The sequence below is a fragment of the Crinia signifera genome, chromosome 9 (assembly GCF_055691185.1).
Source record: "Crinia signifera chromosome 9, ASM5569118v1, whole genome shotgun sequence".
NCBI classification, from domain to species: domain Eukaryota; kingdom Metazoa; phylum Chordata; class Amphibia; order Anura; family Myobatrachidae; genus Crinia; species Crinia signifera.
The window spans coordinates 15,300,951-15,328,680 of record NC_139225.1 but is presented as its reverse complement, the minus strand read 5'-3'; the positions used below and the strand labels follow the sequence as shown (position 1 = coordinate 15,328,680).

General features: G+C 49.5%; 2 protein-coding genes across 5 annotated transcripts in view; one reads left to right on the top strand and one right to left on the bottom strand.

The window, feature by feature from the left end:
- The window catches only part of GPSM1 (G protein signaling modulator 1), a 145,936-nt gene extending 128,652 nt beyond the window's left edge, over positions 1-17,284 (bottom strand). For 2 of the 4 annotated variants that reach the window (XM_083161130.1, XM_083161129.1), the window contains exon 1: positions 2,366-2,587. Coding sequence is in view for 2 of the 4 variants with exons in the window: in XM_083161129.1 (XP_083017255.1) it covers positions 2,366-2,427 (62 nt within the window). In the remaining 2 variants the exon portion in view is untranslated. Of the gene's footprint in view, positions 1-2,365; positions 2,588-17,119 lie in introns of those variants that run through there. The other 2 variants (XM_083161132.1, XM_083161131.1) reach the window with 2 other exon arrangements.
- A 1,132-nt stretch (positions 17,285-18,416) lies between these two features.
- The window catches only part of CCDC187 (coiled-coil domain containing 187), a 74,724-nt gene continuing 65,410 nt past the window's right edge, over positions 18,417-27,730 (top strand). Inside the window, exons 1-3 of the mRNA XM_083161127.1 lie at positions 18,417-18,535; positions 20,165-20,222; positions 26,815-26,858. Coding sequence (XP_083017253.1) covers positions 20,216-20,222; positions 26,815-26,858 — 51 coding nt within the window. The 5' untranslated portion in view covers positions 18,417-18,535; positions 20,165-20,215. The remainder of the gene's footprint in view (positions 18,536-20,164; positions 20,223-26,814; positions 26,859-27,730) is intronic.

Here is a 27,730-nt window from a genome sequence, read left to right as displayed (position 1 = left end):
GACATGTATAGCCCTTGTACAGTGCCATAAATATTCCAGGTTATGCACATGAACACGCAGCAACCCGGGATACTGTGCAGTGGAAGCGCACCCAGCTGAAATGACCTGGGTGAAGCGGAGTACCGGCGGTCAGGATTCCAATGTCGATATACCGACCATCAGAATCCCAAACGGTCAGAGCATCCTATTACCCCCGGTGGAGCGAGGCCACATTTTATCCCAGGTAGTCTATTTGCGGTGCAGGGTAACCCTGGACTTGTTCACAGCAATGAAACAGCCGGTGTCGGAAGATTATCTCATATCCCAGCACCGGTTCAGGACCCGCCTCCGATGGCATTATGCCGGGTCCAGCCGCCAGTGTAAAAAGGGTCACAAGTAGGGTTACACCTGGGTTGGAGCCGGGTACAAAATCCCAGGTACGACCGTGTCTCAGTACACGGTATCACCACTGCATAGTGCCAGTGCACAGTATCACAACCACATGTGGTCTCTGTACATAGTATCACCACTGCATAGTGCCAGTGCACAGTATCACCACTGCATAGTGCCAGTACACAGTATCACAACCACATGTGGTCTCTGTACATAGTAGCACCACTGCATAGTGCCAGTACACAGTAGCACCACTGCATAGTGCCAGTACACAGTAGCACCACTGCATAGTGCCAGTACACAGTAGCACCACTGCATAGTGCCAGTACACAGTAGCACCACTGCATAGTGCCAGTACACAGTAGCACAACCACATGTGGTCTCTGTACACAGTATCACCACTGCATAGTGCCAGTACATAGTATCACCACTGTATAGTGCCAGTACACTATCCCCACAGCATAGTGCCAGTACACAGTATCACAACCACATGTGGTTTCTGTACACAGTATCACCACTGCATAGTGCCAGTACATAGTACGTATCACCTATGCATAGTGCCAGTACACAGTATCACCACTGCACAGTGCCAGTACACAGTATCACCAATGCATAGTGCCAGTACACAGTATCACCAATGCATAGTGCCAGTACACAGTATCACCACTGCATAGTGCCAGTACACAGTATCACCACTGCATAGTGACAGTACACAGTATCACAACCACATGTGGTCTCTGTACACAATATCACCACTGCATAGTGCCAGTACACAGTATCACCACTGCATTGTGCATAGTGCCAGTACACAGTATTACAACCACATTTAGTCCCAGTACACAATATCACCACTGCATAGTGCCAGTATACTTGTAATTTGTTTTTTGTTTGCTACGTACGGCGCTGCGGACACTTTGTGGCGCCTTATAAACAAACTACTACTACACAGTATCACCACTGCATTGTGCATAGTGCCAGTACACAGTAGCACCCCCACACGTAGTCTCAGTACACAAGATCACCACTGCAATGTGCATAGTGCCAGTACAGTATCACCACCACATGTAGTCTCAGGATACAATATCACCACTGCATAGTATAAATACTGCATAGTGTAAGTACACAGTATGACCACTGCATAGTGCCAGTACACAGTATGAACACTGTATAGTGCCAGTACACAGAATCACCACCACACACATTAGTTACATGGCCATTTAAAGCTGAGCACTAAACAGAAAAACATAGGAGCTGAATGATCATGCATAGGGCGATGTAAAGCTCCACCAGCAGATACCCCACTCACCATTAGCCCTGGTTGTCTATGTGCTGCTACGTTACCAGTTATTACAGGAACTCTGCTGTGCATAGGAAAAACACTTCCCCCCTGTGTCCAGATGACAGGGGATGTATTGTCATTCCACTGTCATTCCTTTTAGTATGTCCCCTCAGAGGTGACCCCACATCCCCTGCCTAGTTATACAGTCTGGTCCTGCATGTATGTACATGACGTGTCCTAATGCCCCACAAGTGTGTGTGTTACCTGATATACCCCTCTCCCAGATGTGTAGTTATCTGAAACAAATTCCTGTGTATTATGCATCTTGTATTGATACACCTGGCAATAAACCGATTCTGATGTGTCTGTGTGCACTGTTACATACCTGGAGTACACCCCATTCCCCAGATGTGTGTCCGAGTGCACTGTGTGTGTGTTTCTGCAATGTGTTTGTGTGCATGTCACATACCTGGAGACAACCCCCCCCCCTTCCCCAGACGTGTGTGCAAGTGTGTCTGTACTGTATGTGTGTGTGTCTGTACACACCTGGAGTAACCCCTCCTCCCCCAGATGTGTGTGTGTATACATACCTGGAGAACACCCCCCTCCCCTTTTCCCCCCAGATGTGTGCACTCACTGTGTGTGTGTGTGTGTGTGTCTCTGTCTGCATGTGCACTGTGTGTGCCTATACAGTATGTGTGTCTGTGTACATACCTGGAGTACACTCTCCTGGCGGCTGGAGGCTGCGGCAGTCCATGCTCCGGCAGGAAAGCCATGTATTATTTGTGCAGCTCATACAATGGCTGGTATGGGGTGTGCTGGGGGAGAGGGGGGCTGCGCAGCCAGCAGCAGAGTCCCCATGCACACTGTACTGTAGTTGTAGTATGGCAGCAGCTAGGAAGTGATGTATATTACACCAAGTCTCCCGTACCCACAGATCACTCCCCCTGCATGTGATGTCATCCCAGGGACTGTAAGGAGGGGTAGGTCCCAGTGACCCCTTCCCTCCCCCTCTCACTGATCACACACACTGTCTGTCTGCCCGGGGATTAACCCCTTCCCGGATGTCAGTCTGACTGGTCTGCACGGCTGGGATTAGGAACATGCTGCAGCCCCTCAGCAGCCGGCAGCAGCAGCACAGAGGCACCGGCCGGGAAGTCACTGTGTGTGTGTAGGGCTGTGGGCACGTTGAACCCAAAGATGCCCCCATGGTTACCACTGACCGGAGCAGGAAGCACACGCACATTACTAGACCCAAAAGCTGCAGCAGTGCTTGTACTGGGAGGTGCTGCCATGCTGACATCTGTAGTTCTATGCTGGAGGAGGGGGGCACTATTGATTGACATGCATGGTCAAAATAGACCAAAGTGAAGTGTTTTCACGATAAATAAAAAAGGACTTATACCATCCCAGTGGACATGGAGGGGGGGATATAAAAGCCGTGCGAGGGGACAGGGTTCACTTATTCGGTGTCCATGTCGACTTTTGTTGACAGACACCCTAAAAAGTCCTCGCGTTGACGTTTGTCAACATTTTGCTTGTATCAAGATTTTGTTTCTATGAGCCTAATGTCGACTTTTTTTGGTTGTCGACCATTTCCCGGCTATTGAACGGGGCCCTGGCAGAAAGAACATAATGCCCGGCTGTGGAGTTACTGCGTAATGCCCGGCTATGGAGGTACTGCGTAATGCCCAGCTATGGAGTTGATGTGACATTAACGGGTCCCAGCAAAGAGAACAAATGCCCGGCTATAGAGTTGGTGACATGGAACGGGGCCCAGCAGAGAGAACATAATGCCCGGCTATGGAGTTACTGTGTAATGCCCGGCTATGGAGTTGGTGTGACATGGAACAGGTCCCAGCAGAGAGAACATAATGCCCGGCTATGGAGGTGGTGTGACATGGAACAGGTCCCAACAGAGAGAACATAATGCCCGGCTATGGAGTTACTGTGTAATGCCCGGCTATGGAGTTGGTGTGACATGGAACAGGTCCCAGCAGAGAGAACATAATGCCCGGCTATGGAGGTGGTGTGACATGGAACAGGTCCCAACAGAGAGAACATAATGCCCAGCTATGGAGTTACTGTGTAATGCCCGGCTATGGAGGTGGTGTGACATGGAACAGGTCCCAACAGAGAGAACATAATGCCCGGCTATGGAGGTGGTGTGACATGGGACGGGTCTCAGCTGAGAAAACATAATGCTTGGCTATGGAGTTACTGCGTAATGCCCGGCTATGGAGTTGATGTGACATGGAACGGGTCCCAGCAGAGAGAACAAATGCCCGGCTATGGAGTTGCTGTGACATGCAACCGGTCCCAGCAGTGAGAACAAATGCCCGGCTATGGAGTTGGTGTGACATTAACGGGTCCCAGCAAAGAGAACAAATGCCCGGCTATGGAGTTACTGTGTAATGCCCGGCTATGGAGTTGGTGTGACATGGAACAGGTCCCAGCAGAGAGAACAAATGCCCGGCTATGGAGTTGCTATGACATGCAACCGGTCCCAGCAGTGAGAACAAATGCCCGGCTATGGAGTTGGTGTGACATGGAACGGGTCCCACCAGAGAGAACATAATGCCCAGCTATGGAGTTGCTGTGTAATGCCCAGCTATGGAGTTGGTGTGACATGGAACGGGTCCCAGCTGAGAGAACATAATGCCCAGCTATGGAGTTGCTGTGACATGGAACGGGTCCCAGCAGAGAGAACATAATGCCCAGCTATGGAGTTGCTGTGTAATGCCCAGCTATGGAGTTGGTGTGACATGGAACGGGTCCCAGCTGAGAGAACATAATGCCCAGCTATGGAGTTGCTGTGACATGGAACGGGTCCCAGCTGAGAGAACATAATGCCCAGTGTAATGCCCAGCTATGCAGTTGCTGTGACATGGAACGGGTCCCAGCAGAGAGAACAAATTCCCGGCTATGGAGTTGCTGTGACATGCCCAGCTATGGAGTTGCTGTGACGAGGAATGGGTCCCAGCTGAGAGAACATAATGCCCGGCTATGGAGTTGGTGATATGGAACGGGGCCCAGCAGAGAGAACATAAGGCGCGTCTATGGAGTTGGTGTGACATGGAACGGGTCCCAGTAGAGAGAACAAATGCCCGGCTATGGAGTTGGTGACATGGAACGGGGCCCAGTAAAGAGAACATAATGCCCGGCTATGGAGATGGTGTGACATGGAACGGGTCCCAGCTGAGAGAACATAATGCCCGGCTATGGAGTTACTGTGTAACACCCGGCTATGTGGTTGCTGTGACATGGGACGGGTCCCACCAGAGAGAACATAATGCCCGGCTATGGAGTTGCTGTGACATAGAACGGTGCCCAGCACAGAGAACATAATGCCCGGCTATGGAGTTGGTGTGTAATGCCCAGCTATGTAGTTGCTGTGACATGGAACGGGGCCCAGCAGTGAGAACATAATGCCTGGATATGGAGTTGGTGTGTAATTCCTGGCTATGGAGTTGCTGTGACATGGAACAGGGCCCAGCAGTGAGAACATAATGCTATGGAGTTGGTTTGACACAAACAGGGTCCAGCAGAGAGAACGTAATACCCGGCTATGCAGTTACTGCGTAATGTCCGGCTACGGAGTTGGTGTGACATGGAATGGGTCCCACCAGAGAGAACATAATGCCCAGCTATGGAGTTGGTGTGACATGGGATGGGTCCCAGCAGAGAGAACATAATGCCCAGCTATGGAGTTACTTTGTAACGCCCCTGGCTATGTGGTTGCTGTGACATAGAACGGTGCCCAGCACAGAGAACATAATGCCCGGCTATGGAGTTACTGTGTAATGCCTGGCTATGGAGTTGCTGTGACATAGAACGGTGCCCAGCACAGAGAACATAATGCCCGGCTATGGAGTTGGTGTGTAATGCCCAGCTATGTAGTTGCTGTGACATGGAACGGGGCCCAGCAGTGAGAACATAATGCCTGGATATGGAGTTGGTGTGTAATTCCTGGCTATGGAGTTGCTGTGACATGGAACAGGGCCCAGCAGTGAGAACATAATGCTATGGAGTTGGTTTGACACAAACAGGGTCCAGCAGAGAGAACGTAATACCCGGCTATGCAGTTACTGCGTAATGTCCGGCTACGGAGTTGGTGTGACATGGAATGGGTCCCACCAGAGAGAACATAATGCCCGGCTATGGAGTTACTGCGTAATGCCTGGCTATGGAGTTGCTGTGACATGGAACGGGTTCCAGCAGAGAGAACATAATGCCCGCTATGGAGTTACTGTGACATGGAATGGGTCCCAGCAGAGAGAACATAATGCCCGGCTATGGAGTTGTTGTGACACGGAACAGGGCCCCCCAGAAGACTGACATTTGCACTGCATGCAGCACCAGTGATGGATGAGTACAGTGTGAATAACCTCATTGTTCTCTATGTAGTGCTATACACAGAGTCGTATATATTGCCAGCAACAAAGTCCATGCGGAATCCAGAAGCTGAGGTCAGGGCCAGGACAAGGCTAACATCAGTTAATCCTCTTTCCATTTATTGTTATTACAGGTGGGATCCCATCAGCTCTGTCATCATGAAATAATAGTGCATTAAAGAGCACTTTCTTTCGGCCGGGAATTATAGCGTATTATAGAGCACTTCCTGCAGCCGGGTATAATAGCATGTTATAGAGCACTTCCTGCAGCCGGGTAGAATAGTATGTTATAGAGCACTTCCTGCAGTCAGTATAATAGTGTGTTATAGAGCACTTCCTGCAGACGGTATAATACCATGTTATAGAGCACTTCACGCAGCCGGGTTTAATAACCTGTTATAGAGCACTTCCTGCAGCCGGGTATAATAGCGTGTTATAGAGCAGTTTGTGCAGCTGGGTATAATAGTGTGTTATAGAGCACTTCCTGCAGCCGGGTATAATAGCGTGTTATAGAGCAGTTTGTGCAGCTGGGTATAATAGTGTGTTATAGAGCACTTCCTGCAGCCGGGTATAATACCATGTTATAGAGCACTTCCTGCAGCCGGTATAATAGCATGTTATAGAGCACTTCCTGCAGCCGGTATAATAGTGTGTTATAGAGCACTTCCTGCAGCCGGTATAATAGCACGTTATATAGCACTTCCTGCAGCCGGGTATAATACCATGTTATAGAGCACTTCCTGCAGCCGGTATAATAGCACGTTATAGAGCACTTCCTGCAGCCGGTATAATAGTGTGTTATAGAGCACTTCCTGCAGCCGGTATAATAGTGTGTTATAGAGCACTTCCTGCAGCCGGTATAATAGCACGTTATAGAGCACTTCCTGCAGCCGGGTTTAATAACCTGTTATAGAGCACTTCCTGCAGCCAGGTATAATAGTGTGTTATAGAGCACTTCCCGCAGCTGGGTAGAATAGTGTGTTATAGAGCGCTTCCTGCAGCCGGTATAATAGCACGTTATAGAGCACTTCCTGCAGCCGGTATAATAGCACGTTATAGAGCACTTCCTGCAGCCGGGTATAATAACGTGTTAGAGAACACTTCCTGCAGCCGGGTATAATAGTGTGTTATAGAGCACTTCCTGCAGCTGGGTATAATAGTGCGTTATAGAGCACTTCCTGCAGCCGGGTATAATAGCGCGTTATAGAGCACTTCCTGCAGCCGGTATAATAGTGTGCTATAGAGCACTTCCTGCAGCCGGGTATAATAGCGCGTTATAGAGCACTTCCTGCAGCCGGGTATAATAGTATGTTATAGAGCAATTTGTGCAGCTGGGTATAATAGTGTGTTATAGAGCACTTCCTGCAGCCGGGTATAATAGTATGTTATAGAGCACTTCCTGCAGCCGGGTATAATAGTATGTTATAGAGCAGTTTGTGCAGTCGGGTATAATAGCGCGTTATAGAGCACTTCCTGCAGCTGGGTATAATAGCGTGTTATAGAGCACTTCCTGCAGCCGGTATAATAGTGTGTTATAGAGCACTTCCTGCAGCCGGGTATAATAGCGCGTTATAGAGCACTTCCTGCAGCCGGGTATAATAGTATGTTATAGAGCAATTTGTGCAGCTGGGTATAATAGTGTGTTATAGAGCACTTCCTGCCGCCGGGTATAATAGTATGTTATAGAGCACTTCCTGCAGCCGGGTATAATAGTATGTTATAGAGCAGTTTGTGCTGTCGGGTATAATAGCGCGTTATAGAGCACTTCCTGCAGCCGGGTATAATAGCGCGTTATAGAGCACTTCCTGCAGCCAGGTATAATAGCGTGTTATAGAGCACTTCCTGCAGCCAGGTATAATAGCGCGTTATAGAGCAGTTTGTGCAGCTGGGTATAATAGTGTGTTATAGAGCACTTCCTGCAGCCGGGTATAAAAGCACGTTATAGAGCAGTTTGTGCAGCCGGGTATAATAGTGTGTTATAGAGCACTTCCTGCAGCCGGGTATAATAGTGTGTTATAGAGCACTTCCTGCAGCCGGGTATAATAGCGCGTTATAGAGCACTTCCTGCAGCCGGGTATAATAGCACGTTATAGAGCACTTCCTGCAACAGAGTATAATAATGTGTTATAGAGCACTTCCTGCAGTCGGGTATAATAGCGCGTTATAGAGCACTTCCTGCAGTCGGGTATAATAGCGCGTTATAGAGCACTTCCTGCAGCTGGGTATAATAGTGTGTTATAGAGCACTTCCTGCAGCCGGGTATAATAGCGTGTTATAGAGCAGTTTGTGCAGCTGGGTATAATAGTGTGTTATAGAGCACTTCCTGCAGCCGGGTATAATACCATGTTATAGAGCACTTCCTGCAGCCGGTATAATAGCATGTTATAGAGCACTTCCTGCAGCCGGTATAATAGTGTGTTATAGAGCACTTCCTGCAGCCGGTATAATAGCACGTTATATAGCACTTCCTGCAGCCGGGTATAATACCATGTTATAGAGCACTTCCTGCAGCCGGTATAATAGCACGTTATAGAGCACTTCCTGCAGCCGGTATAATAGTGTGTTATAGAGCACTTCCTGCAGCCGGTATAATAGTGTGTTATAGAGCACTTCCTGCAGCCGGTATAATAGCACGTTATAGAGCACTTCCTGCAGCCGGGTTTAATAACCTGTTATAGAGCACTTCCTGCAGCCAGGTATAATAGTGTGTTATAGAGCACTTCCCGCAGCTGGGTAGAATAGTGTGTTATAGAGCGCTTCCTGCAGCCGGTATAATAGCACGTTATAGAGCACTTCCTGCAGCCGGTATAATAGCACGTTATAGAGCACTTCCTGCAGCCGGGTATAATAACGTGTTAGAGAACACTTCCTGCAGCCGGGTATAATAGTGTGTTATAGAGCACTTCCTGCAGCTGGGTATAATAGTGCGTTATAGAGCACTTCCTGCAGCCGGGTATAATAGCGCGTTATAGAGCACTTCCTGCAGCCGGTATAATAGTGTGCTATAGAGCACTTCCTGCAGCCGGGTATAATAGCGCGTTATAGAGCACTTCCTGCAGCCGGGTATAATAGTATGTTATAGAGCAATTTGTGCAGCTGGGTATAATAGTGTGTTATAGAGCACTTCCTGCAGCCGGGTATAATAGTATGTTATAGAGCACTTCCTGCAGCCGGGTATAATAGTATGTTATAGAGCAGTTTGTGCAGTCGGGTATAATAGCGCGTTATAGAGCACTTCCTGCAGCTGGGTATAATAGCGTGTTATAGAGCACTTCCTGCAGCCGGTATAATAGTGTGTTATAGAGCACTTCCTGCAGCCGGGTATAATAGCGCGTTATAGAGCACTTCCTGCAGCCGGGTATAATAGTATGTTATAGAGCAATTTGTGCAGCTGGGTATAATAGTGTGTTATAGAGCACTTCCTGCCGCCGGGTATAATAGTATGTTATAGAGCACTTCCTGCAGCCGGGTATAATAGTATGTTATAGAGCAGTTTGTGCTGTCGGGTATAATAGCGCGTTATAGAGCACTTCCTGCAGCCGGGTATAATAGCGCGTTATAGAGCACTTCCTGCAGCCAGGTATAATAGCGTGTTATAGAGCACTTCCTGCAGCCAGGTATAATAGCGCGTTATAGAGCAGTTTGTGCAGCTGGGTATAATAGTGTGTTATAGAGCACTTCCTGCAGCCGGGTATAAAAGCACGTTATAGAGCAGTTTGTGCAGCCGGGTATAATAGTGTGTTATAGAGCACTTCCTGCAGCCGGGTATAATAGTGTGTTATAGAGCACTTCCTGCAGCCGGGTATAATAGCGCGTTATAGAGCACTTCCTGCAGCCGGGTATAATAGCACGTTATAGAGCACTTCCTGCAACAGAGTATAATAATGTGTTATAGAGCACTTCCTGCAGTCGGGTATAATAGCGCGTTATAGAGCACTTCCTGCAGTCGGGTATAATAGCGCGTTATAGAGCACTTCCTGCAGCTGGGTATAATAGTGTGTTATAGAGCACTTCCTGCAGCCAGGTATAGTAGCATGTTATAGAGCACTTCCTGCAGCCGGGTATAATAGTATGTTATAGAGCAATTTGTGCAGCTGGGTATAATAGTGTGTTATAGAGCACTTCCTGCAGCCGGGTATAATAGTATGTTATAGAGCACTTCCTGCAGCCGGGTATAATAGTATGTTATAGAGCAGTTTGTGCAGTCGGGTATAATAGCGCGTTATAGAGCACTTCCTGCAGCCGGGTATAATAGCGCGTTATAGAGCACTTCCTGCAGCCAGGTATAATAGCGTGTTATAGAGCACTTCCTGCAGCCGGGTATAATAGCGCGTTATAGAGCAGTTTGTGCAGCTGGGTATAATAGTGTGTTATAGAGCACTTCCTGCAGCCGGGTATAATAGCACGTTATAGAGCAGTTTGTGCAGCCGGGTATAATAGTGTGTTATAGAGCACTTCCTGCAGCCAGGTATAATAGTGTGTTATAGAGCACTTCCTGCAGCCGGGTATAATAGTGTGTTATAGAGCACTTCCTGCAGCCGGGTATAATAGCGCGTTATAGAGCACTTCCTGCAGCCGGGTATAATAGCACGTTATATAGCACTTCCTGCAACAGAGTATAATAATGTGTTATAGAGCACTTCCTGCAGCCAGGTATAGTAGCATGTTATAGAGCACTTCCTGCAGCCGGGTATAATAGTATGTTATAGAGCAATTTGTGCAGCTGGGTATAATAGTGTGTTATAGAGCACTTCCTGCAGCCGGGTATAATAGTATGTTATAGAGCACTTCCTGCAGCCGGGTATAATAGTATGTTATAGAGCAGTTTGTGCAGTCGGGTATAATAGCGCGTTATAGAGCACTTCCTGCAGCCGGGTATAATAGCACGTTATATAGCACTTCCTGCAACAGAGTATAATAATGTGTTATAGAGCACTTCCTGCAGTCGGGTATAATAGCGCGTTATAGAGCACTTCCTGCAGCTGGGTATAATAGTGTGTTATAGAGCACTTCCTGCAGCCAGGTATAGTAGCATGTTATAGAGCACTTCCTGCAGCCGGTATATTAGTGTGTTATAGAGCACTTCCTGCAGCCGGGTATAATAGTGCGTTAAAGAGCAGTTTGTGCAGCTGGGTATAATAGTGTGTTATAGAGCACTTCCTGCAGCTGGGTATAATAGTGTGTTATAGAGCACTTCCTGCAGCCGGGTATAATAGCACGTTATAGAGCAGTTTGTGCAGCCGGGTATAATAGCACGTTATAGAGCAGTTTGTGCAGCCGGGTATAATAGCACGTTATAGAGCAGTTTGTGCAGCCGGGTATAATAGCACGTTATAGAACACTTCCTGCAGCCGGGTATAATAGTGTGTTATAGAGCACTTCCTGCAGCCGGGTATAATAGCACGCTATAGAGCACTTCCTGCAGCCGGGTATAATACCATGTTATAGAGCACTTCCTGCAGCCGGTATAATAGCGCGTTATAGAGCAGTTTGTGCAGCCGGGTATAATAGCACGTTATAGAGCAGTTTGTGCAGCCGGGTATAATAGCACGTTATAGAACACTTCCTGCAGCCGGGTATAATAGTGTGTTATAGAGCACTTCCTGCAGCCGGGTATAATAGCGCGTTATAGAGCAGTTTGTGCAGCCGGGTATAATAGTGTGTTATAGAGCACTTCTTGCAGCCGGGTATAATAGCGTGTTATAGAGCACTTCCTGCAGCCGGGTGTAATAGCGTGTTATAGAGCACTTCCTGCAGCCGGGTATAATAGTGTGTTATAGAGCACTTCCTGCAGCCAGGTATAATAGCGCATTATAGAGCACTTCCTGCAGCCAGGTATAATAGTGTGTTATAGAGCACTTCCTGCAGCCGGGTATAATAGTGTGTTATAGAGCACTTCCTGCAGCCGGGTATAATAGTGTGTTATAGAGCACTTCCTGCAGCTGGGTATAATAGAGCGTTATAGAGCACTTCCTGCAGCCAGGTATAATAGTGTGTTATAGAGCACTTCCTGCAGCTGGGTATAATAGTGTGCTATAGAGCAGTTTGTGCAGCTGGGTATAATAGTGTGTTATAGAGCACTTCCTGCAGCCAGGTATAGTAGCATGTTATAGAGCACTTCCTGCAGCCTGGTATAATAGTGTGCTATAGAGCACTTCCTGCAGCCGGGTATAATAGTGTGCTATAGAGCAGTTTGTGCAGCTGGGTATAATAGTGTGCTATAGAGCACTTCCTGCAGCCGGGTATAATAGTGTGCTATAGAGCAGTTTGTGCAGCTGGGTATAATAGTGTGCTATAGAGCAGTTTGTGCAGCTGGGTATAATAGTGTGCTATAGAGCACTTCCTGCAGCCGGGTATAATAGTGTGCTATAGAGCAGTTTGTGCAGCTGGGTATAATAGTGTGTTATAGAGCACTTCCTGCAGCCAGGTATAGTAGCATGTTATAGAGCACTTCCTGCAGCCGGTATAATAGTGTGTTATAGAGCACTTTCTGCAGCCAGGTATAGTAGCATGTTATAGAGCACCCTGCAGCCGGTATAATAGCACGTTATAGAGCACTTCACGCAGCCGGGTTTAATAACCTGTTATAGAGCACTTCCTGCAGCCGGGTATAATAGCATGTTATAGAGCACTTCCTGCAGCCGGTTTAATAGTGTGTTATAGAGCACTTCCTGCAGCCGGGTATAATAGCACGTTATAGAGCACTTCCTGCAGCCGGGTATAATAGCACGTTATAGAGCACTTCCTGCAGCCGGGTATAATAGTGCGTTATAGAGCACTTCCTGCAGCCGGGTATAATAGTGCGTTATAGAGCACTTCCTGCAGCCGGGTATAATAGCGTGTTATAGAGCACTTTCTGCAGCCGGTATAATAGCGTGTTATAGAGCACTTCCTGCAGCCGGGTATAATAGTGTGCTATAGAGCACTTCCTGCAGTTAGGTATAATAGTGTGTTATAGAGCACTTCCTGCAGCCGGGTAGAATAGTGTGTTATAGAGCAGTTCATGCAGCCAGGTATAATAGTGTGTTATAGAGCACTTCCTGCAGCCAGGTATAATAGTGTGCTATAGAGCACTTCCTGCAGCCAGGTATAATAGTGTGCTATAGAGCACTTCCTGCAGCCGGGTAGAATAGTGTGTTATAGAGCAGTTCATGCAGCCAGGTATAATAGTGCGTTATAGAGCACTTCCTGCAGCCAGGTATAATAGCACGTTATAGAGTAGTTTGTACAGCCGCGTATAATAGCGTGTTATAGAGCACTTCCTGCAGCCAGGTATAATAGTGTGCTATAGAGCACTTCCTGCAGCCGGGTATAATAGAGCGTTATAGAGCAGTTCATGCAGCCAGGTATAATAGCGCAATGTGACTACATCTAGAGCATGGGTCTTCAAACTGTGGCCCTCCAGATGTTGTGGAACTACATGTCCCAGCATGCCCTGACAGTTTTGGCATGCTCTTATAGGAAAAAATGTGGCAATGCATGCTGGAACATGTAGTTTCACAACATCTGGAGGGCCACAGTTTGAAGACCCATGATCTAGAGAATTGCTCACAGAGCATTTCCCATTTTTTTTGTAATGAATGGACTGAAAAAGAGAAAGAACACCTGCATCTTGAGTGTGTAACGGGCAGGGGTCCAGAGGGTAGTCAATGTCACCTGTAATTAAGGTGTGTAAGTCAGTCTGTGTGTTGCTGTGCAGCTGTTCAGATGATCAGTACTGTAGTGATGTTGTACACCCTCAGCCGCCAGTCACTCCGGTCTGCGCCAAGTCCTCACAGACTGGGAGAGACACAACAAATCTGTTGCTTGCAGACATTAAGCCCCAATCATCTGTCATCAGCATCCTCTTTGGGTGCAATGTAAAAAGGACAAGTAGCTTTAAAAGGGCAAAATATACAAATTAATTAGATAAACTTTCCATTGCGTTACGGGGATACTGTATCTGATGGACAACTTTTGCATTGAGGTTTCCATAGCAACACAATGACTGGGACCGCAGCCATAGGGATTCGACTATAAAAGGTTACCTTTACCTCTCTATTACTCCAATCTGTTCTATTGTATTGTGTGCGATGGAGAGGATTTATATCTGCAATGTCCACACAAAGCACATCTACAGTCCAGTCTGCGTATCTACATAAGTATAATTGAATGATGTGTGTGCGGATGTTCCACGATAACTCTCGAACGCTTTAACTAATTATCTTCAAACTTTGCACACTCCATCTGTACTTTATCATCTTAAAGGGACATTCTAAAGGCCCCCATACACTACAACGATATATCTGATGCTTAAATTGGATGCAATTTCCCTTGAACTCCCCCTGGACCTTCCCGGGAGTGATTCCAGACGATTTGGTACTTTGGTGTCATTTTTTGCATAACATCTATCTCATGCAATTGATCAAGCCGAGATAAATCACATGCGATATATCTTATGGTATCCCTTTGTACCAAAAGATATATCTGATGGGCTGGGTTAGAGGGCCTGGAAACGTCAGTCAAATTTCTTGCGATATATCGCATACGATATATTGCATGTGCAAAAAGAACTCCATTTTCCCTCCGATTCCGATATATCACAGGTGCGGTCCGACCAACCTAGAGGCTCCTATCCGACTCTCATGGGACCACGCATCGGATGGAAAACAAACGATATGGCACTTTTCAGACGATATATCGACCCGAATGGTCTGAATCGGCCAAAATCGTTCTAGTGTATGGGCACCTTAAGTTTGAAGATGGGGTTATTCGGAAGAGCCCGTAAGGGTCCATGTATTTCTGTTGTTGTCAAGCAATGTGATATGTCGTTGGAAAGATTATAAATTTCTGAATATAACCAGGGCCACTAAAAGGGTCACTGGGCCCAAATCAAAATGGGAGTGGTCAATGGGAGATAATGTTCAATGGGAGGGGCATGGCCATACCCCAGTAGAAAATTGTAGAGTGTGCCGGCCCACAGGATGCTACTGCCTCTCTCCCCCCCACTCAGCACACAGCACCAAGCAGCGAGCGAGAGAGGCTGTGCCGCTGCGGCAGTCTCTGCTCTCTACTCCCAATGCCTGGTCTTTGGCTATTTGCAGCCAGGAGCAATCAGGTTGTTCAGCCATTTGTCTGTTCAGGCATTCAGAACCTCCGAACGGCCCAGTAGCAGCCGAACCTCCCTGAGCTGCCCAGATCCTCCAGGAGCAGCGAAGGGGAGGATCAGCGACAGGGAGGATGGTAGTGCGCCAATGGTTCACCGCTGGAGGCACCACTGGCAGCTGCAAGCAAACACTTATACTCTCAGAGGCGTACCTAGATAATCGTGGGCCCCATAGCAAAAGTTTGTAAGGGCCCCCTATTTAGCAACTGATGGTGATAAATGTATGTAAAACATATACTTAAACAGCAAAGATGGGCCCCCTTCAGCTCTGGGCCCCATAGCAGCTGCACCCCTTGCACCTATGGTAGTTACGCCCTTGTATACTCTAATCAAACCCCTAATCCAACATAAATCGCACCCCAAAAGTGCAGACTAGATAAGCCCAGACCAGAGACTCAGCAGCTGTGCGGGTAACTCCTCTGGTACCAGCGCCTGACCTGGCTGCCTCACTGCCAGGGACAAAACTCAGTCCCATCCAAATCAATCTGGTACAAATTGCCACACCATGAGATTGCCAGTAATGTCACACTAATCACCGTGCCCCCTCCTTTTTTCCTAACCTTCAACCCCCCCGCAGTCAAACCATAACCTCCCCTATACTGCTTACACTTATTCCCCCCTTTTCATCTGAAATATCCTGCCCATGTGTGGAGGCGGGCAGAGAGGCAGACCCCAGACACCCCTGATCATGGTCACATTGAACGATTGAGTAAACCCTCTGATTGATATGGGACGTTCTGGATTTCAAAGGAAATTGGATAGATATTGGATCCGACATCTATCCATATGTGTGTACCGTTATCTGGCAGTGCGATGAAATAAGGCATAATGGGGCAGATGTATTAAGCCTGGCAAAGAGATAAACTGGAGATAAAGTGGAGAAAAAGTGGAAGGAGATAACGCACCAGCCAATCAACTCCCAACTGTCATATTTCAAACACATCTGATTGGCTGGTGCTTTATCTCCTTCCACTTTATCTCCAGTTTATCTCTTCACCAGGCTTAATACATCTGCCCCACTGTACCCGGCCTGGAGATGACGTCACGCACCCTCCCATAAAACGCTCAGACACGCCTAACGTTTTCCCGGACACTCCCAGTGGTTTCCTAGGCAACGTGTTTTCTTAGCACTGAACAGCCCGTTACCACCACCAGGCGCCCACTTCCTGTGAAACACCTTGCGATCAGCGTGCGAATAGGAAACGTAGCAGGATTTCATCGCAGGACGGCCTCACGCATGCATACTGCCACTGTGCGAATTGTCTGACGTGCAATCAGGTCTGAATTATCCCAATATACCAGGTTGCTGCCCGTTAATGTGCAATGACCAGGGATATTTTGGCCAGTGTAACAGCAGTACAGAAGTCAGCACTCTGTAACTTTCTGTGATGTAGTAGCGCCACCTATTGACCCACAGCATGAATTACATCCATAAAAACAATATTGGCGCTGTAACTGTTTGCTTCGTTCAGGAGTTATATTTATTTGGTAAATTATTATATGAGTTTTATGGTAAAAACTCTGCCTGCCTTATACAAGGCATCGCCATTATGCTCTGGAATATGTGACTATGTGACAGTGAACTCCCTATGCATCTTCTGGGTGGTCTGTATACTGTGACAGTTATTTGCAGGCATGCACTAAGAAGGGATACTATAAGGAATCGACTCCTAGGGGGGGTGAAAAGGGGTAAAGCGAACCTTTGCACATCCAGTAGATCTCCAGGCCCCCCCCCCCATGTGCTAGTGAGCGCATTGCATGATTAAGGTGCCACCACCGCTGCGCTGATCGCCAGCTACTGGCCGGCTCAGGTGAATGAGCTAGGCGGGTGTGAATGTGGTACCGTAGGTGTGTACGGTGTGATGTGGTGCATGGGCTGCACAACCTGGATGTACAATGTGATACTGTGCCATGATTTGGCCAACTCACCCGCTATTGCAGCACAGGCTAAAACCAACCACCATCCATGAGAAAGGTCCACCACAAGTACACCAGTATATCAGACATGGTGGAAATGAACAACATGGCCGATGTCTCTCCGAGTGTGAGCACCAGTGTGGTAACAGGAGTTATCGGCATACACAGGTGGATCTCCTGCAAACAGAAAACAACAAGTCAGGTGATACAACGGTTTTGTTAGTGAGTGAGAGTAACAATGTGTGTGTGTGTGTGTGTGTGTATGAAGGGGGGGTATAGTGTGTGTGTGGGGTATAGTACATGGTAATGTGTGTGGGGAGTAGACTAAAATGTGTGGTAATGGGCGTTATAGGGTATATTGTGTGGTAATTAGGAGTCTAATATGTGGTATTGGAGGGTATAGTGCATGGTTGCCTACCTGACCCTCTCCTCCAGGGAGAAATTGCTCTGTTCCTGGTAATGTAGGATTGCCAGCACCTGTGGTGACACCTTTCTTATCAGTTACCCAGCTCCCCACAGGTGATGGCAATCCTACATTACCAGAAGGAGAGGGTCAGGTAGGCAACCATCTAAACCCTCCAATACCACATAATATACTCCCAATTACCACACAATATACCCTATACCGCCCATTACCACATATTATACCACACACACTCTACCCGGCCCCCATTACTACATATTAAACCCCCTTTACCACACACACATACACACTATACCATACTTGCCTACCTGACCCTCTCCATGCGGAAAAAAATGCTCTGTTTCCTGGACTTCCCTGGTAATGTATGACTGCCATCACCTGTGGGGAGCTAGGTAAAGGTGTTTCACCACAGGTGCTGGCAATCCTACATTACCAGGGAAGTCCAGAAACAGAGCATTTTCTCCCTGAAGGAGAGGGTCAGGTAGGTAACCCTGGGGTAGAGAGTGATAAAGGGGGTATAATATGTGGTAATGGGGGTAGAGTGTGTGATAAAGGGGGGTATAGTGCATTGGAATAGTTGAGTATAGTGTGTGGAGGGGAGAGGGGTACAGTGTTTGGTAATGGGGGTATAGTGTGTGGGAGGGGGGTCAGGGGTTATAGTGTGCCAGAAAAGGGGGGGGGGGTGTCTGGGTAAAGTATGTAGGGAGGGGGTATGGTGTTTGGTAATGGGGGATATAGAGTGTGGGAAGGAGAGGTACAGTGTGTGGGGAGGGGGGGGCAGGAGGTGTAGTGTGTGGGGGGGGGGGGGGCAGGGGGTTGTAATGTGTTTGGAATAGGTATAATTAGTGCCAGCACACAGCACGGGTTCCCGCTGCAGCGCCCGCCTCACCCCCCGCCCGCTCCCGCCTCACCTCACACCTTCTCCTCGCTTACCTGCAGCAGCAGCAGCAGCAGCGGGTCACGTGTCTGTCTGTGCCCCAGCGGCAGCGGGTGAGGTGAAGCCGGTGAGTGCTGCACTCTGTGTGCGGGACCCTGCACTGTCCTCTGTGTGTGTGTGTATCATGTAGTGTTATTATCAGCCAGAGCTGAGCGCGGGGCAGTGTAGGATAGTCTGCAGAGAGAGAGAGAGAGAGAGAGAGAGGGACAGGGTAGTAATAGTCTGCAGAGAGAGAGAGCAGGGGGGCCAGAGTAAGGATAGTCTGCAGAGAGAGAGGGCAGGGTAGGGATAGTCTGACTCTGCAGAGAGAGAGAGGGGCAGGGTAGTAATAGTCTGCAGAGAGAGAGGGGGGCAGTGTAGGGATAGTCTGCAGAGAGAGAGAGGGGCAGGGTAGTAATAGTCTGCAGAGAGAGAGAGGGGGCAGTGTAGGGATAGTCTGCAGAAGAGAGAGAGAGGGGCAGTGTAGGGATAGTCTGCAGAGAGAGGAGGGGGGGAAGTGTAGGGATAGTCTGCAGAGAGAGGGTCAGGGTAGGGATAGTCTGCAGAGAGGGGGGGGGGGGCAGTGTAGGGATAGCCAGCAGAGAGAGAAGGGGGCAGTGTAGGGACAGTCTGCAGAGAGGGGGGCGGAGTGTAGGGATAGTCTGCAGAGAGAGAGGGGGCCAGTGTAGGGATAGTCTGCAGAGAGAGAAGGGGGGGCAGTGTAGGATAGTCTGCAGAGAGAGAGGGGGGGCAGTGTAGGATAGTCTGCAGAGAGAGAGGGGGGGGGCAGTGTAGGGATAGTCTGCAGAGAGAGAGGGGGGCCAGTGTAGGGATAGTCTGCAGAGAGGGGGGAGGCGCAGTGTAGGGATAGTCTGCAGAAAGAGAGGGGGGCAGTGTAGGGATAGTCTGCAGAGAGAGAAGGGGGGGCAGTGTAGGGATAGTCTGCAGAGAGAGAGGGGGGGCAGTGTAGGGATAGTCTGCAGAGAGAGAAGGGGGGGCAGTGTAGGGATAGTCTGCAGAGAGAGAGGGGGGGCAGTGTAGGGATAGTCTGCAGAGAGAGAGGGGGGCAGTGTAGGGATAGTCTGCAGAGAGAGAGAGGGGGCAGTGTAGGGATAGTCTGCAGAGAGAGAGGGGGGGCAGTGTAGGGATAGTCTGCAGAGAGAGAGAGGGGGGGGGGGCAGTGTCTGTGCTGGTTTCCTCTGTGCTGTGAGAGGTCTGTGCTGTATGCGATCTGTGCTGGGATTCCTCTGCGCTGTATGCGATCTGTGCTGGATTCCTCTGTGCTGTATGCGATCTGTGCTGGATTCCTCTGCGCTGTGAGCGGTCTGTGCTGGATTCCACTGCGCTGTGAGCGGTCTGTGCTGGATTCCTTTGCGCTGTATGCGATCTGTGCTGGATTCCTCTGCGCTGTGAGCGGTACGTCCGTGCTGGAATCCTCTGCTTTGTGAGCGGTCCGTGCTGTATTCCTTTGCGCTGTGAGTGGTCTGTGCTGGATTCCTCTGTGCTGTGAGTGGTCTGTGCTGGATTCCTCTGCGCTGTGAGCGGTCTGTGCTGTGTTCCTCTGCACTGCGAGTTGTCCTTCGCTTCCTGATCACTTTTATGTGTGAGAACTTGGCAGGATTGATCAGAAAGTTGGTGACCTGTGAAATGTCTGTTTCCGAGGAGACGTCTATGTACAAACATCATAGTCCTCAGTAATTTCTTCATTCCATTCCAGGAGCATGCCTGCCACAGAGCATTGGGAGAGTGCTGTGGGGAACGAGACCACATGGACGGTGAGTTGCATGTCAGGCTGATGTGTCAGGCTGGTATGTGGCTGATGTGTGTGGCTGGTGGCAGGCTGCTGTGTGGCTTATGTGTCAGGCTTATGTGTGGCTTATATCTCATTCTGAGATGGCAGGCTTATGTATGGCAGATGTCGCAGTTTGGGGTGTGGCTTATGTGCCAGGCTTATCTGTGGCTTATGTGGCAGTTTGGTGTGTGGCTGATGTGTCAGGTCGTTGTATGGCTTATGTGGCAGGCATATATGTGGCTGTTGTATGGCTGATGTGTCAGGTCGTTATATGGCTTAGGTGGCAGGCTTATCTGTGGCTGATGTGTCAGGTTGGTGTATGGCTTATGTGGCAGGCTTATCTGTGGCTTGTGTGTCAGGCTGGTGTGTGGCTGATGTGTCAGGTTGGTGTATGGCTTATCTGTGGCTTGTGTGTCAGGCTGGTGTGTGGCTTGTGTGGTAGGCTGACATTTATCTCCTTTGAAGTAAAACCCTGGATGAGTCCCATCACGTCACACATTCAGTAAGTGCCACCTGACCATAAGCACCTTTATCTGTGTACCGCAACAAATTGTTGTATTGTATATCACATGGTCATATACACTGCACGATCCACTATACAATGTCTCATACATACGGAATGTAACTACACCGCACTCTGTCGCACCATTCCGCCTCACGTACGCGCATTGGATGGGAAACTGCAATAACACAAGTCATGGAGCGATGATTGGGGGTACACACTAAATGCTGGTCGCTGCAATCCATTCCTAACTAGCCTGTAAGCAGAAGCTTACACCTTGTGCCAGTCTCCACGCTGCCCTTGCCACGTGCCAGTCTCCGTGCTGCCCTTGGCGTGACTGCCTACTGGAGATAGTCAGCAAGGTTTTCTGGATGCCTGTGCATCCTGGGATTTGTAGGGCTACAAAACGGAGATATATTTTAAGAGAGCGTTGATATATTATATATATATATATATATATATATATATATATATATATATATATATATATATATATATATAGAGAACAGACTCTTGTTTCGCGCCACGGGTTTTCTTTGGTTACTATGTTAGGGCTGCCTGACTTACAAGATCCCCTGTTGGATAGGGATAAGTAGGGAGAGTATAGGTGACAATTGTAAGATGGCGCCCTTTTTTATGACCTCAATAATTGGGTCAATAGTGCCTTGTGTTCAAACGTTAAAACAAGTAAAGTAAAGTCCAAAGTTTATAAACATTTATTAAAAAAGTGTCTTGTTCCACAACAGTGTAAGTGGCGTTTCCAGACTTATTAAAAAGGTTCACGATATTCCTTTTATTTCAGGATAGCATGTTTGCTATCCTGAAATCCTGAAATAAAAGGAATATCGTGAACCTTTTTAATAAGTCTGGAAACGCCACTTACACTGTTGTGGAACAAGAGACTTTTTTAATAAATGTTTATAAACTTTGGACTTTACTTTACTTGTTTTAACGTTTGAACACAAGGCACTATTGACCCAATTATTGAGGTCATAAAAAAGGGCGCCATCTTACAATTGTCACATATATATATATATATATATATATATATATATATATAATAAGGAAGTGTCAGCTTCTGTGGTCACCTGTGTATACAGGCCCTCTTCCCTCCTGTTGTCAAAGCCCACTTCTCTTCACATGTCACTCACAGCTCTCCTATACTCCAACACTCAATGACCATCTTCGTCTTCATACTCATCTCCATCATTGGCCTCAAGCCTCTAGTTGTATGTTGATTGAGTCCTCACTACTTACATTTAAGCTGTAATGTGTATTGAACTGTGGTGCTCTTTATTTGTACTGTATTTTTGTTATTTATTTAATGTTATGCCAAGTTTTGTCTCCCTGTATTGTTCCTTTGTACGGCGCTGCGAAACACTTGTGGCGCCTTATAAATAAAATTATAATAATAATAATAATATACATGGATTCATCAGTGCCGCTGTATACACCTACAACAACACACCTGTAACAAAGGAGGCTAGCGTGGAGCTGTTGTACACCTGACAAGGGTAAACACTGAACACGCTAAGCTGTGAGTCATGGCATGCAGAGAAGCTGCAGCTGAGGGCGTGGGGTCTCGGGCGAGTCCTGACGTTTGCTGGGCTGGAGGAGCTTTCGCTGAGTACCCAAATTTATTGAGGGCTTCTAGCGTGGCCGAAGCATTGATTGTCTTCTGATCTGGTCAGGCATCTGTGTATGAATGAGCAGTGTGTGTACCCTCACATCAGGCCGGGGAATATGTGCTGCAGCGTTGTGCCATCTGTGTATGAATGGGCAGTGTGTGTACCCTCACATCTGACCGGGGAATGTGTGCTGCGGTGTAGTGGCATCTGTGTATGAATGAGCAGTTTGTGTACCCTCACATCAGGCCGGGTAATGTGTTTTGCAGCGTTGTGGCATCTGTGTATGAATGAGCAGTGTGTGTACCCTCACATCAGGCCGGGTAATGTGTTCTGCAGCGTTGTGGCATCTGTGTATGAATGAGCAGTGTGTGTACCCCCACATCTGGCCGGGGAATGTGTGCTGCAGTGTTGTGGTATCTGTGTATGAATGAGCGGTGTGTGTGTGCCTCACATTAGGCCGGGGAATGTGTGCTGCAGTGTTGTGGCATCTGTGTTTGAATGAGCAGTGTGTGTGCCCTCACATCTGTCCGGTGAATGTGTGCCGCAGCGTTGTGGCATCTGTGTATGAATGAGAAGTGTGTGTGTGCAGCATTGTGGCATCTGTGTATGAATGAGCAGTGTGTGTACCCTCACATCAGGCTGGGTAATGTGTGCTGCAGCGTTGTGGCATCTGTGTATGAATGAGCAGTGTGTGTACCCCCACATCTGGCCGGGGAATGTGTGCTGCAGTGTTGTGGTATCTGTGTATGAATGAGCGGTGTGTGTGCCTCACATTAGGCCGGGGAATGTGTGCTGCAGTGTTGTGGCATCTGTGTTTGAATGAGCAGTGTGTGTACCCTCACATCTGTCCGTTGAATGTGTGCCGCAGCGTTGTGGCATCTGTGTATGAATGAGAAGTGTGTGTGTGTACCCTCACATCCAGCCGGGGAATGTGTGCTGCAGCATTGTGGCATCTGTGTATGAATGAGAAGTGTGTGTGTGTGTGTGTGTACCCTCACATCCGGACAGGGGAATATGTGCTGCAGTGTTGTGACATCTGTGTATGAATGAGCAGTGAGTACCCTAACATCCGACCAGGGAATGTGTGCTGCAGTGTTGTGGAATCTGTGTATGAATGAGAAGTGTGTGTGTGTACCCTCACATCCGACCGGGGAATGTGTGCTGCAGTGTTGTGGCATCTGTGTATGAATGAGCAGTGTGTACCCTCACATCCGACCAAGGAATGTGTGCTGCAGTGTTGTGGCATCTGTGTATGAATGAGCAGTGTGTACCCTCACATCCGACCAGGGAATGTGTGCTGCAGTGTTGTGGCATCTGTGTATGAATGAGCAGTGTGTACCCTCACATCCGACCAGGGAATGTGTGCTGCAGTTTTGTGGTGTTTGTGTATGAATGAGCAGTGTGTGTGTACCCACACATCCGGCTGGGGAATGTGTGCTGCAGTGTTGTGGTGTCTGTGTATGAATGAGAAGTGTGTGTACCCTCACATCCGACTGGGGAATGTGTGCTGCAGTGTTGTGGTGTCTGTGTATGAATGAGAAGTGTGTGTACCCTCACATCCGGCCGGGAATGTGTGCTGCAGCGTTGTAGTGTCTTGTGTATGAATGAGAAGTGTGTGTGTGTGTACCCTCACATCCTTCCAGGTAATTTGTGGTGTCTTGTGTATGAATGAGCAGTGTGTGTGGTGTATGGTAGAAGCATCTCTTATATATTTAGCCAGATCTGTCACTCAACCCCTGTGGAGAACGTTCCTGTGTAGAACAAGTTTCACTTTCATGTGTCTGACGTTCCACCCCCTTGACATCACCTCCCCCCGCCCAGCCAGGGCTACAGTACACGCCCACCATCCACCATTACTCCACAGCCACCATCCACCATTACTCCTGCACATCCCTACCCTCTGCCAGGACCCCCGCGACCCCCCTCCCGCGATTCGCGGGACCCCCCGCGACCCCCCCCTCCCGCGATTTGCGGGACCCCCCCGCGAATCGCGGGCCCCCCCCCTGACCCCCCCTCCCGCGAATCGCGGGACCCCCGCGACCCCCTCCCGCGATTCGCGGGACCCCCGCGACCCCCCCTCCCGCGATTCGCGGGACCCCCGCGACCCCCCCTCCCGCGATTCGCGGGACCCCCGCAACCCCCCCTCCCGCGATTTGCGGAACCCCCGCAAACCCCCCTCCAGCCATTCGCAGGACCCCGCACCCCCCCTCCCGCGATTCGCGGGACCCCCGCTTTCCACCCTCCCGCAAGTCGCGGGACCCCCGCGACCCCCCCTCCCGTGATTCGCGGGACCCCCGCGAACTCCCGCGATTCGCGGGACCCCCGCGAACCCCCCCTCCCGCGATTCGCGGGACCCCCGCGACCACCCCGGTATCCGGACTATTGTTAGACAGCACTTACATCGACAGCCATTACATCGACACCATTAGTTCGACACCTCAATAGGTCGACATGGTTTTAGGTCGACATACCATTAGGTCGACATGTCATTAGGTCGACAGCTCATTAGGTCGACAGCTCATTAGGTCGACAGCTCATTAGGTCGACATGTTTTTAGGTCGACACTGCCATTAGGTCGACAGTGTATATGTCGACAGTCAAAAGGTCGACATGGGTTTTTTCACTGTTTATTGAGCCGACATGTGCCGACAGGCGGTATTTCATGCCCTACTATCCACTAGGGCGTGGTGGGAGAATAAAATAGTGTGCCGAGCGCAGCGAGGCACCGTGCCCGAAGCATAGCGAGCGGCTGCGGTACACTTCAAACTGTGTAGCGAGCGGCTGCGGTACACTTCAAACTGTGTCCATGTCGACTGTGTCGACATTTCGGCCAAAAAACAGTGAAAAAACCCATGTCGACCTTTTGACTGTCGACATAGACTCTGTCGACATAATGACATGTCGACCTAAAACCATGTCGACCTATTGAGCTGTCGAACTAATGGTGTCGATGTAATGGCTGTCGATGTAAGTGCTGTCTAATATCCGTCCCAGACCCGACCACCCCCTCCCGCGATTCGCTGGACCTCCGCGACCACCCCCTCCCGCGAAACGCGGGACCCCCGCGACCCTCCCGCAAATCGCGGGACCCCAGCGACCCCTCCCTCCCGCGAGCCCCCTCCCGCGATTCGCAGGACCCCTGCATCCTCCCCTCCTGCGATTCGCGGGACCCCTGCGATCCCCCCTCCCGGCATTAAAAGGGCCCCCCACGACCCCCCCTCCCGCAATTCACGGCACCCCCCCCCCCCCTACTATGATTTGCGACCCCCCTCCCGCAATTCGCGCCGCCCCCTCCCGCGATTCACGGAACCCCCCGTAGCGCCCCCCTCCCGCGATTTGCGGGCCCCCTCGGCACTTCTCGCGATTTGCGACCGCCCCCTAATTCACACATTCGGGGACCCCACCTCCCGCGATTCATGCCCCCCTCACGCAATTCACGGCACCCCCCACACCCCCCTTCCTGCGATTCGCAACCCCTCACGACCCCCCCTCCCGCGATTCACGAAACCCCCCCGTAGCGCCCCCCTCCCGCGATTTGCGGGCCCCCTCGGCACCTCTCGCGATTTGCGACCGCCCCGTAATTCACACATTCGGGGACCCCCCCTCCCGCGATTCATGCCCCCCTCACGCAATTCACGGCACCCCCCATACCCCCCTTCCTGCGATTCGGAACCCCCCACGACCCCTCTCCCGCGATTCATGCCCCCTCCCGCAATTCACGGACCCCCGCACCACCCCCCTGCGCCCACCCTCCCTTGATTCACGCCCCCCTCATGCAATTCACGGCAACCCCCCACACCCCCCTCCTGCGATTCGCAGCCCCCCCACGACCCCCGCCTCCTGCGATTCATAACCCCTCACTGCCCACATTCCCCTATCATGCTTTACCGCCCAGCCTCCTGCTCTCATGCACCCTAACTCCCACCCAGTCGGAGGAGACACTGACTCCTGTATTTCTGTGCTGCCACGCTGGACCCTCACCCACTGGCAGAAGCTGCACAGTGTCCACCACCCTCTTTAGTCCCCCGTATGCCCACACACCCCTATCACTACCCAGCTTCCTGCTCTCCTGAACCGTAACTTCCACCACTGGGTAATCGCTGACGCTGTGTTGGCCACATACCCCTATCATGCCTCATATCCCAGCCTCCTGCTCTCATGCACCCTAACTCCCACCCAGTAGGAGGAGACACTGACTCAGGGCCACCGTCCGGTACTCCTGTGCTGCCACGCTGGACCCTCACCCACTGCCAGAAGCTGCAATACAGGGCATCTTTCATACAATTCTAACCATATTTCTCACAATACAAATGTTCACAAATTAAGGGGCGTAGCCCCTTACGCCGGTGTGAAGAGCGCCCGTAGGGCGCGATGAATCACCTAGTACTACAGTATGTGGTTTAGTCGGCACACTGAAGCCAATATTCTGTCCTTTCTTGTAATAGATGTGGCCCGGGCCTGGGACAGCCTCCTGGAAGCTAAACATGTGGTAAGTAGATATATTCTTCTCTCATGATATACACACATATACCGCAGCCAGTGTCGGGCTGGGGCATGAAGGGCCCACCAGGGAAATGCACTTACAGGGGCCCACCAAGGGGCGTGGCTTTTTTGAAGGGGTGTGGTCACCTGACCAGAGAGGAGTGGCTATACACTATGCGATTTTGGGCCAATTTCATCCGATTTCGGCACTTTGGGCCGATAATCAGGCAAAATCGGTCCAAAATCGCAGGTGTGTAACATCTGATCCATAAATCCCCCACCCTGATAATAAAGCACATAGGTCCCACAGATAATAATACAGCAAATAGCCCCCCCAGATATTACAGCACATAGGTCCTCCACACACAGATGATAGTAGAGCACGTAGGTCCCCCCACATATAATACAGCACATAGGTCCAGGGCCGTTTCTAGACAATTCAGCTCCCAGGGCGAAGAAATAAAAATGCCGCCCCCCCCCCAAATACATAACATGGTAGTGAAGAAATTGCGCGCACCAAAATAGGGGGTTTGGCGTAATTCCCGCACTTAAGTTAGCGGGCTGAAGGCCACACAGTGACTTAGTACGCCTCACAGATAAAGACCAAACAATGACATGCTACTTAAATCATTATACACTGTTTATCCCTGATACCAATTACACATTACGCCGCACACTGTGATGACAATTACACATTACGCCACGCACTGTGATGTCAATTACATATTACGCCGCACACTGTGATGACAATTGCACAATATGTCGCACATATGATGCCCATGACATACTATATAACACTCCGCAATGCCCATGACATACTATATAACACTCCGCAATGCCCATGACATACTATATAACACTCCGCAATGCCCATGACAT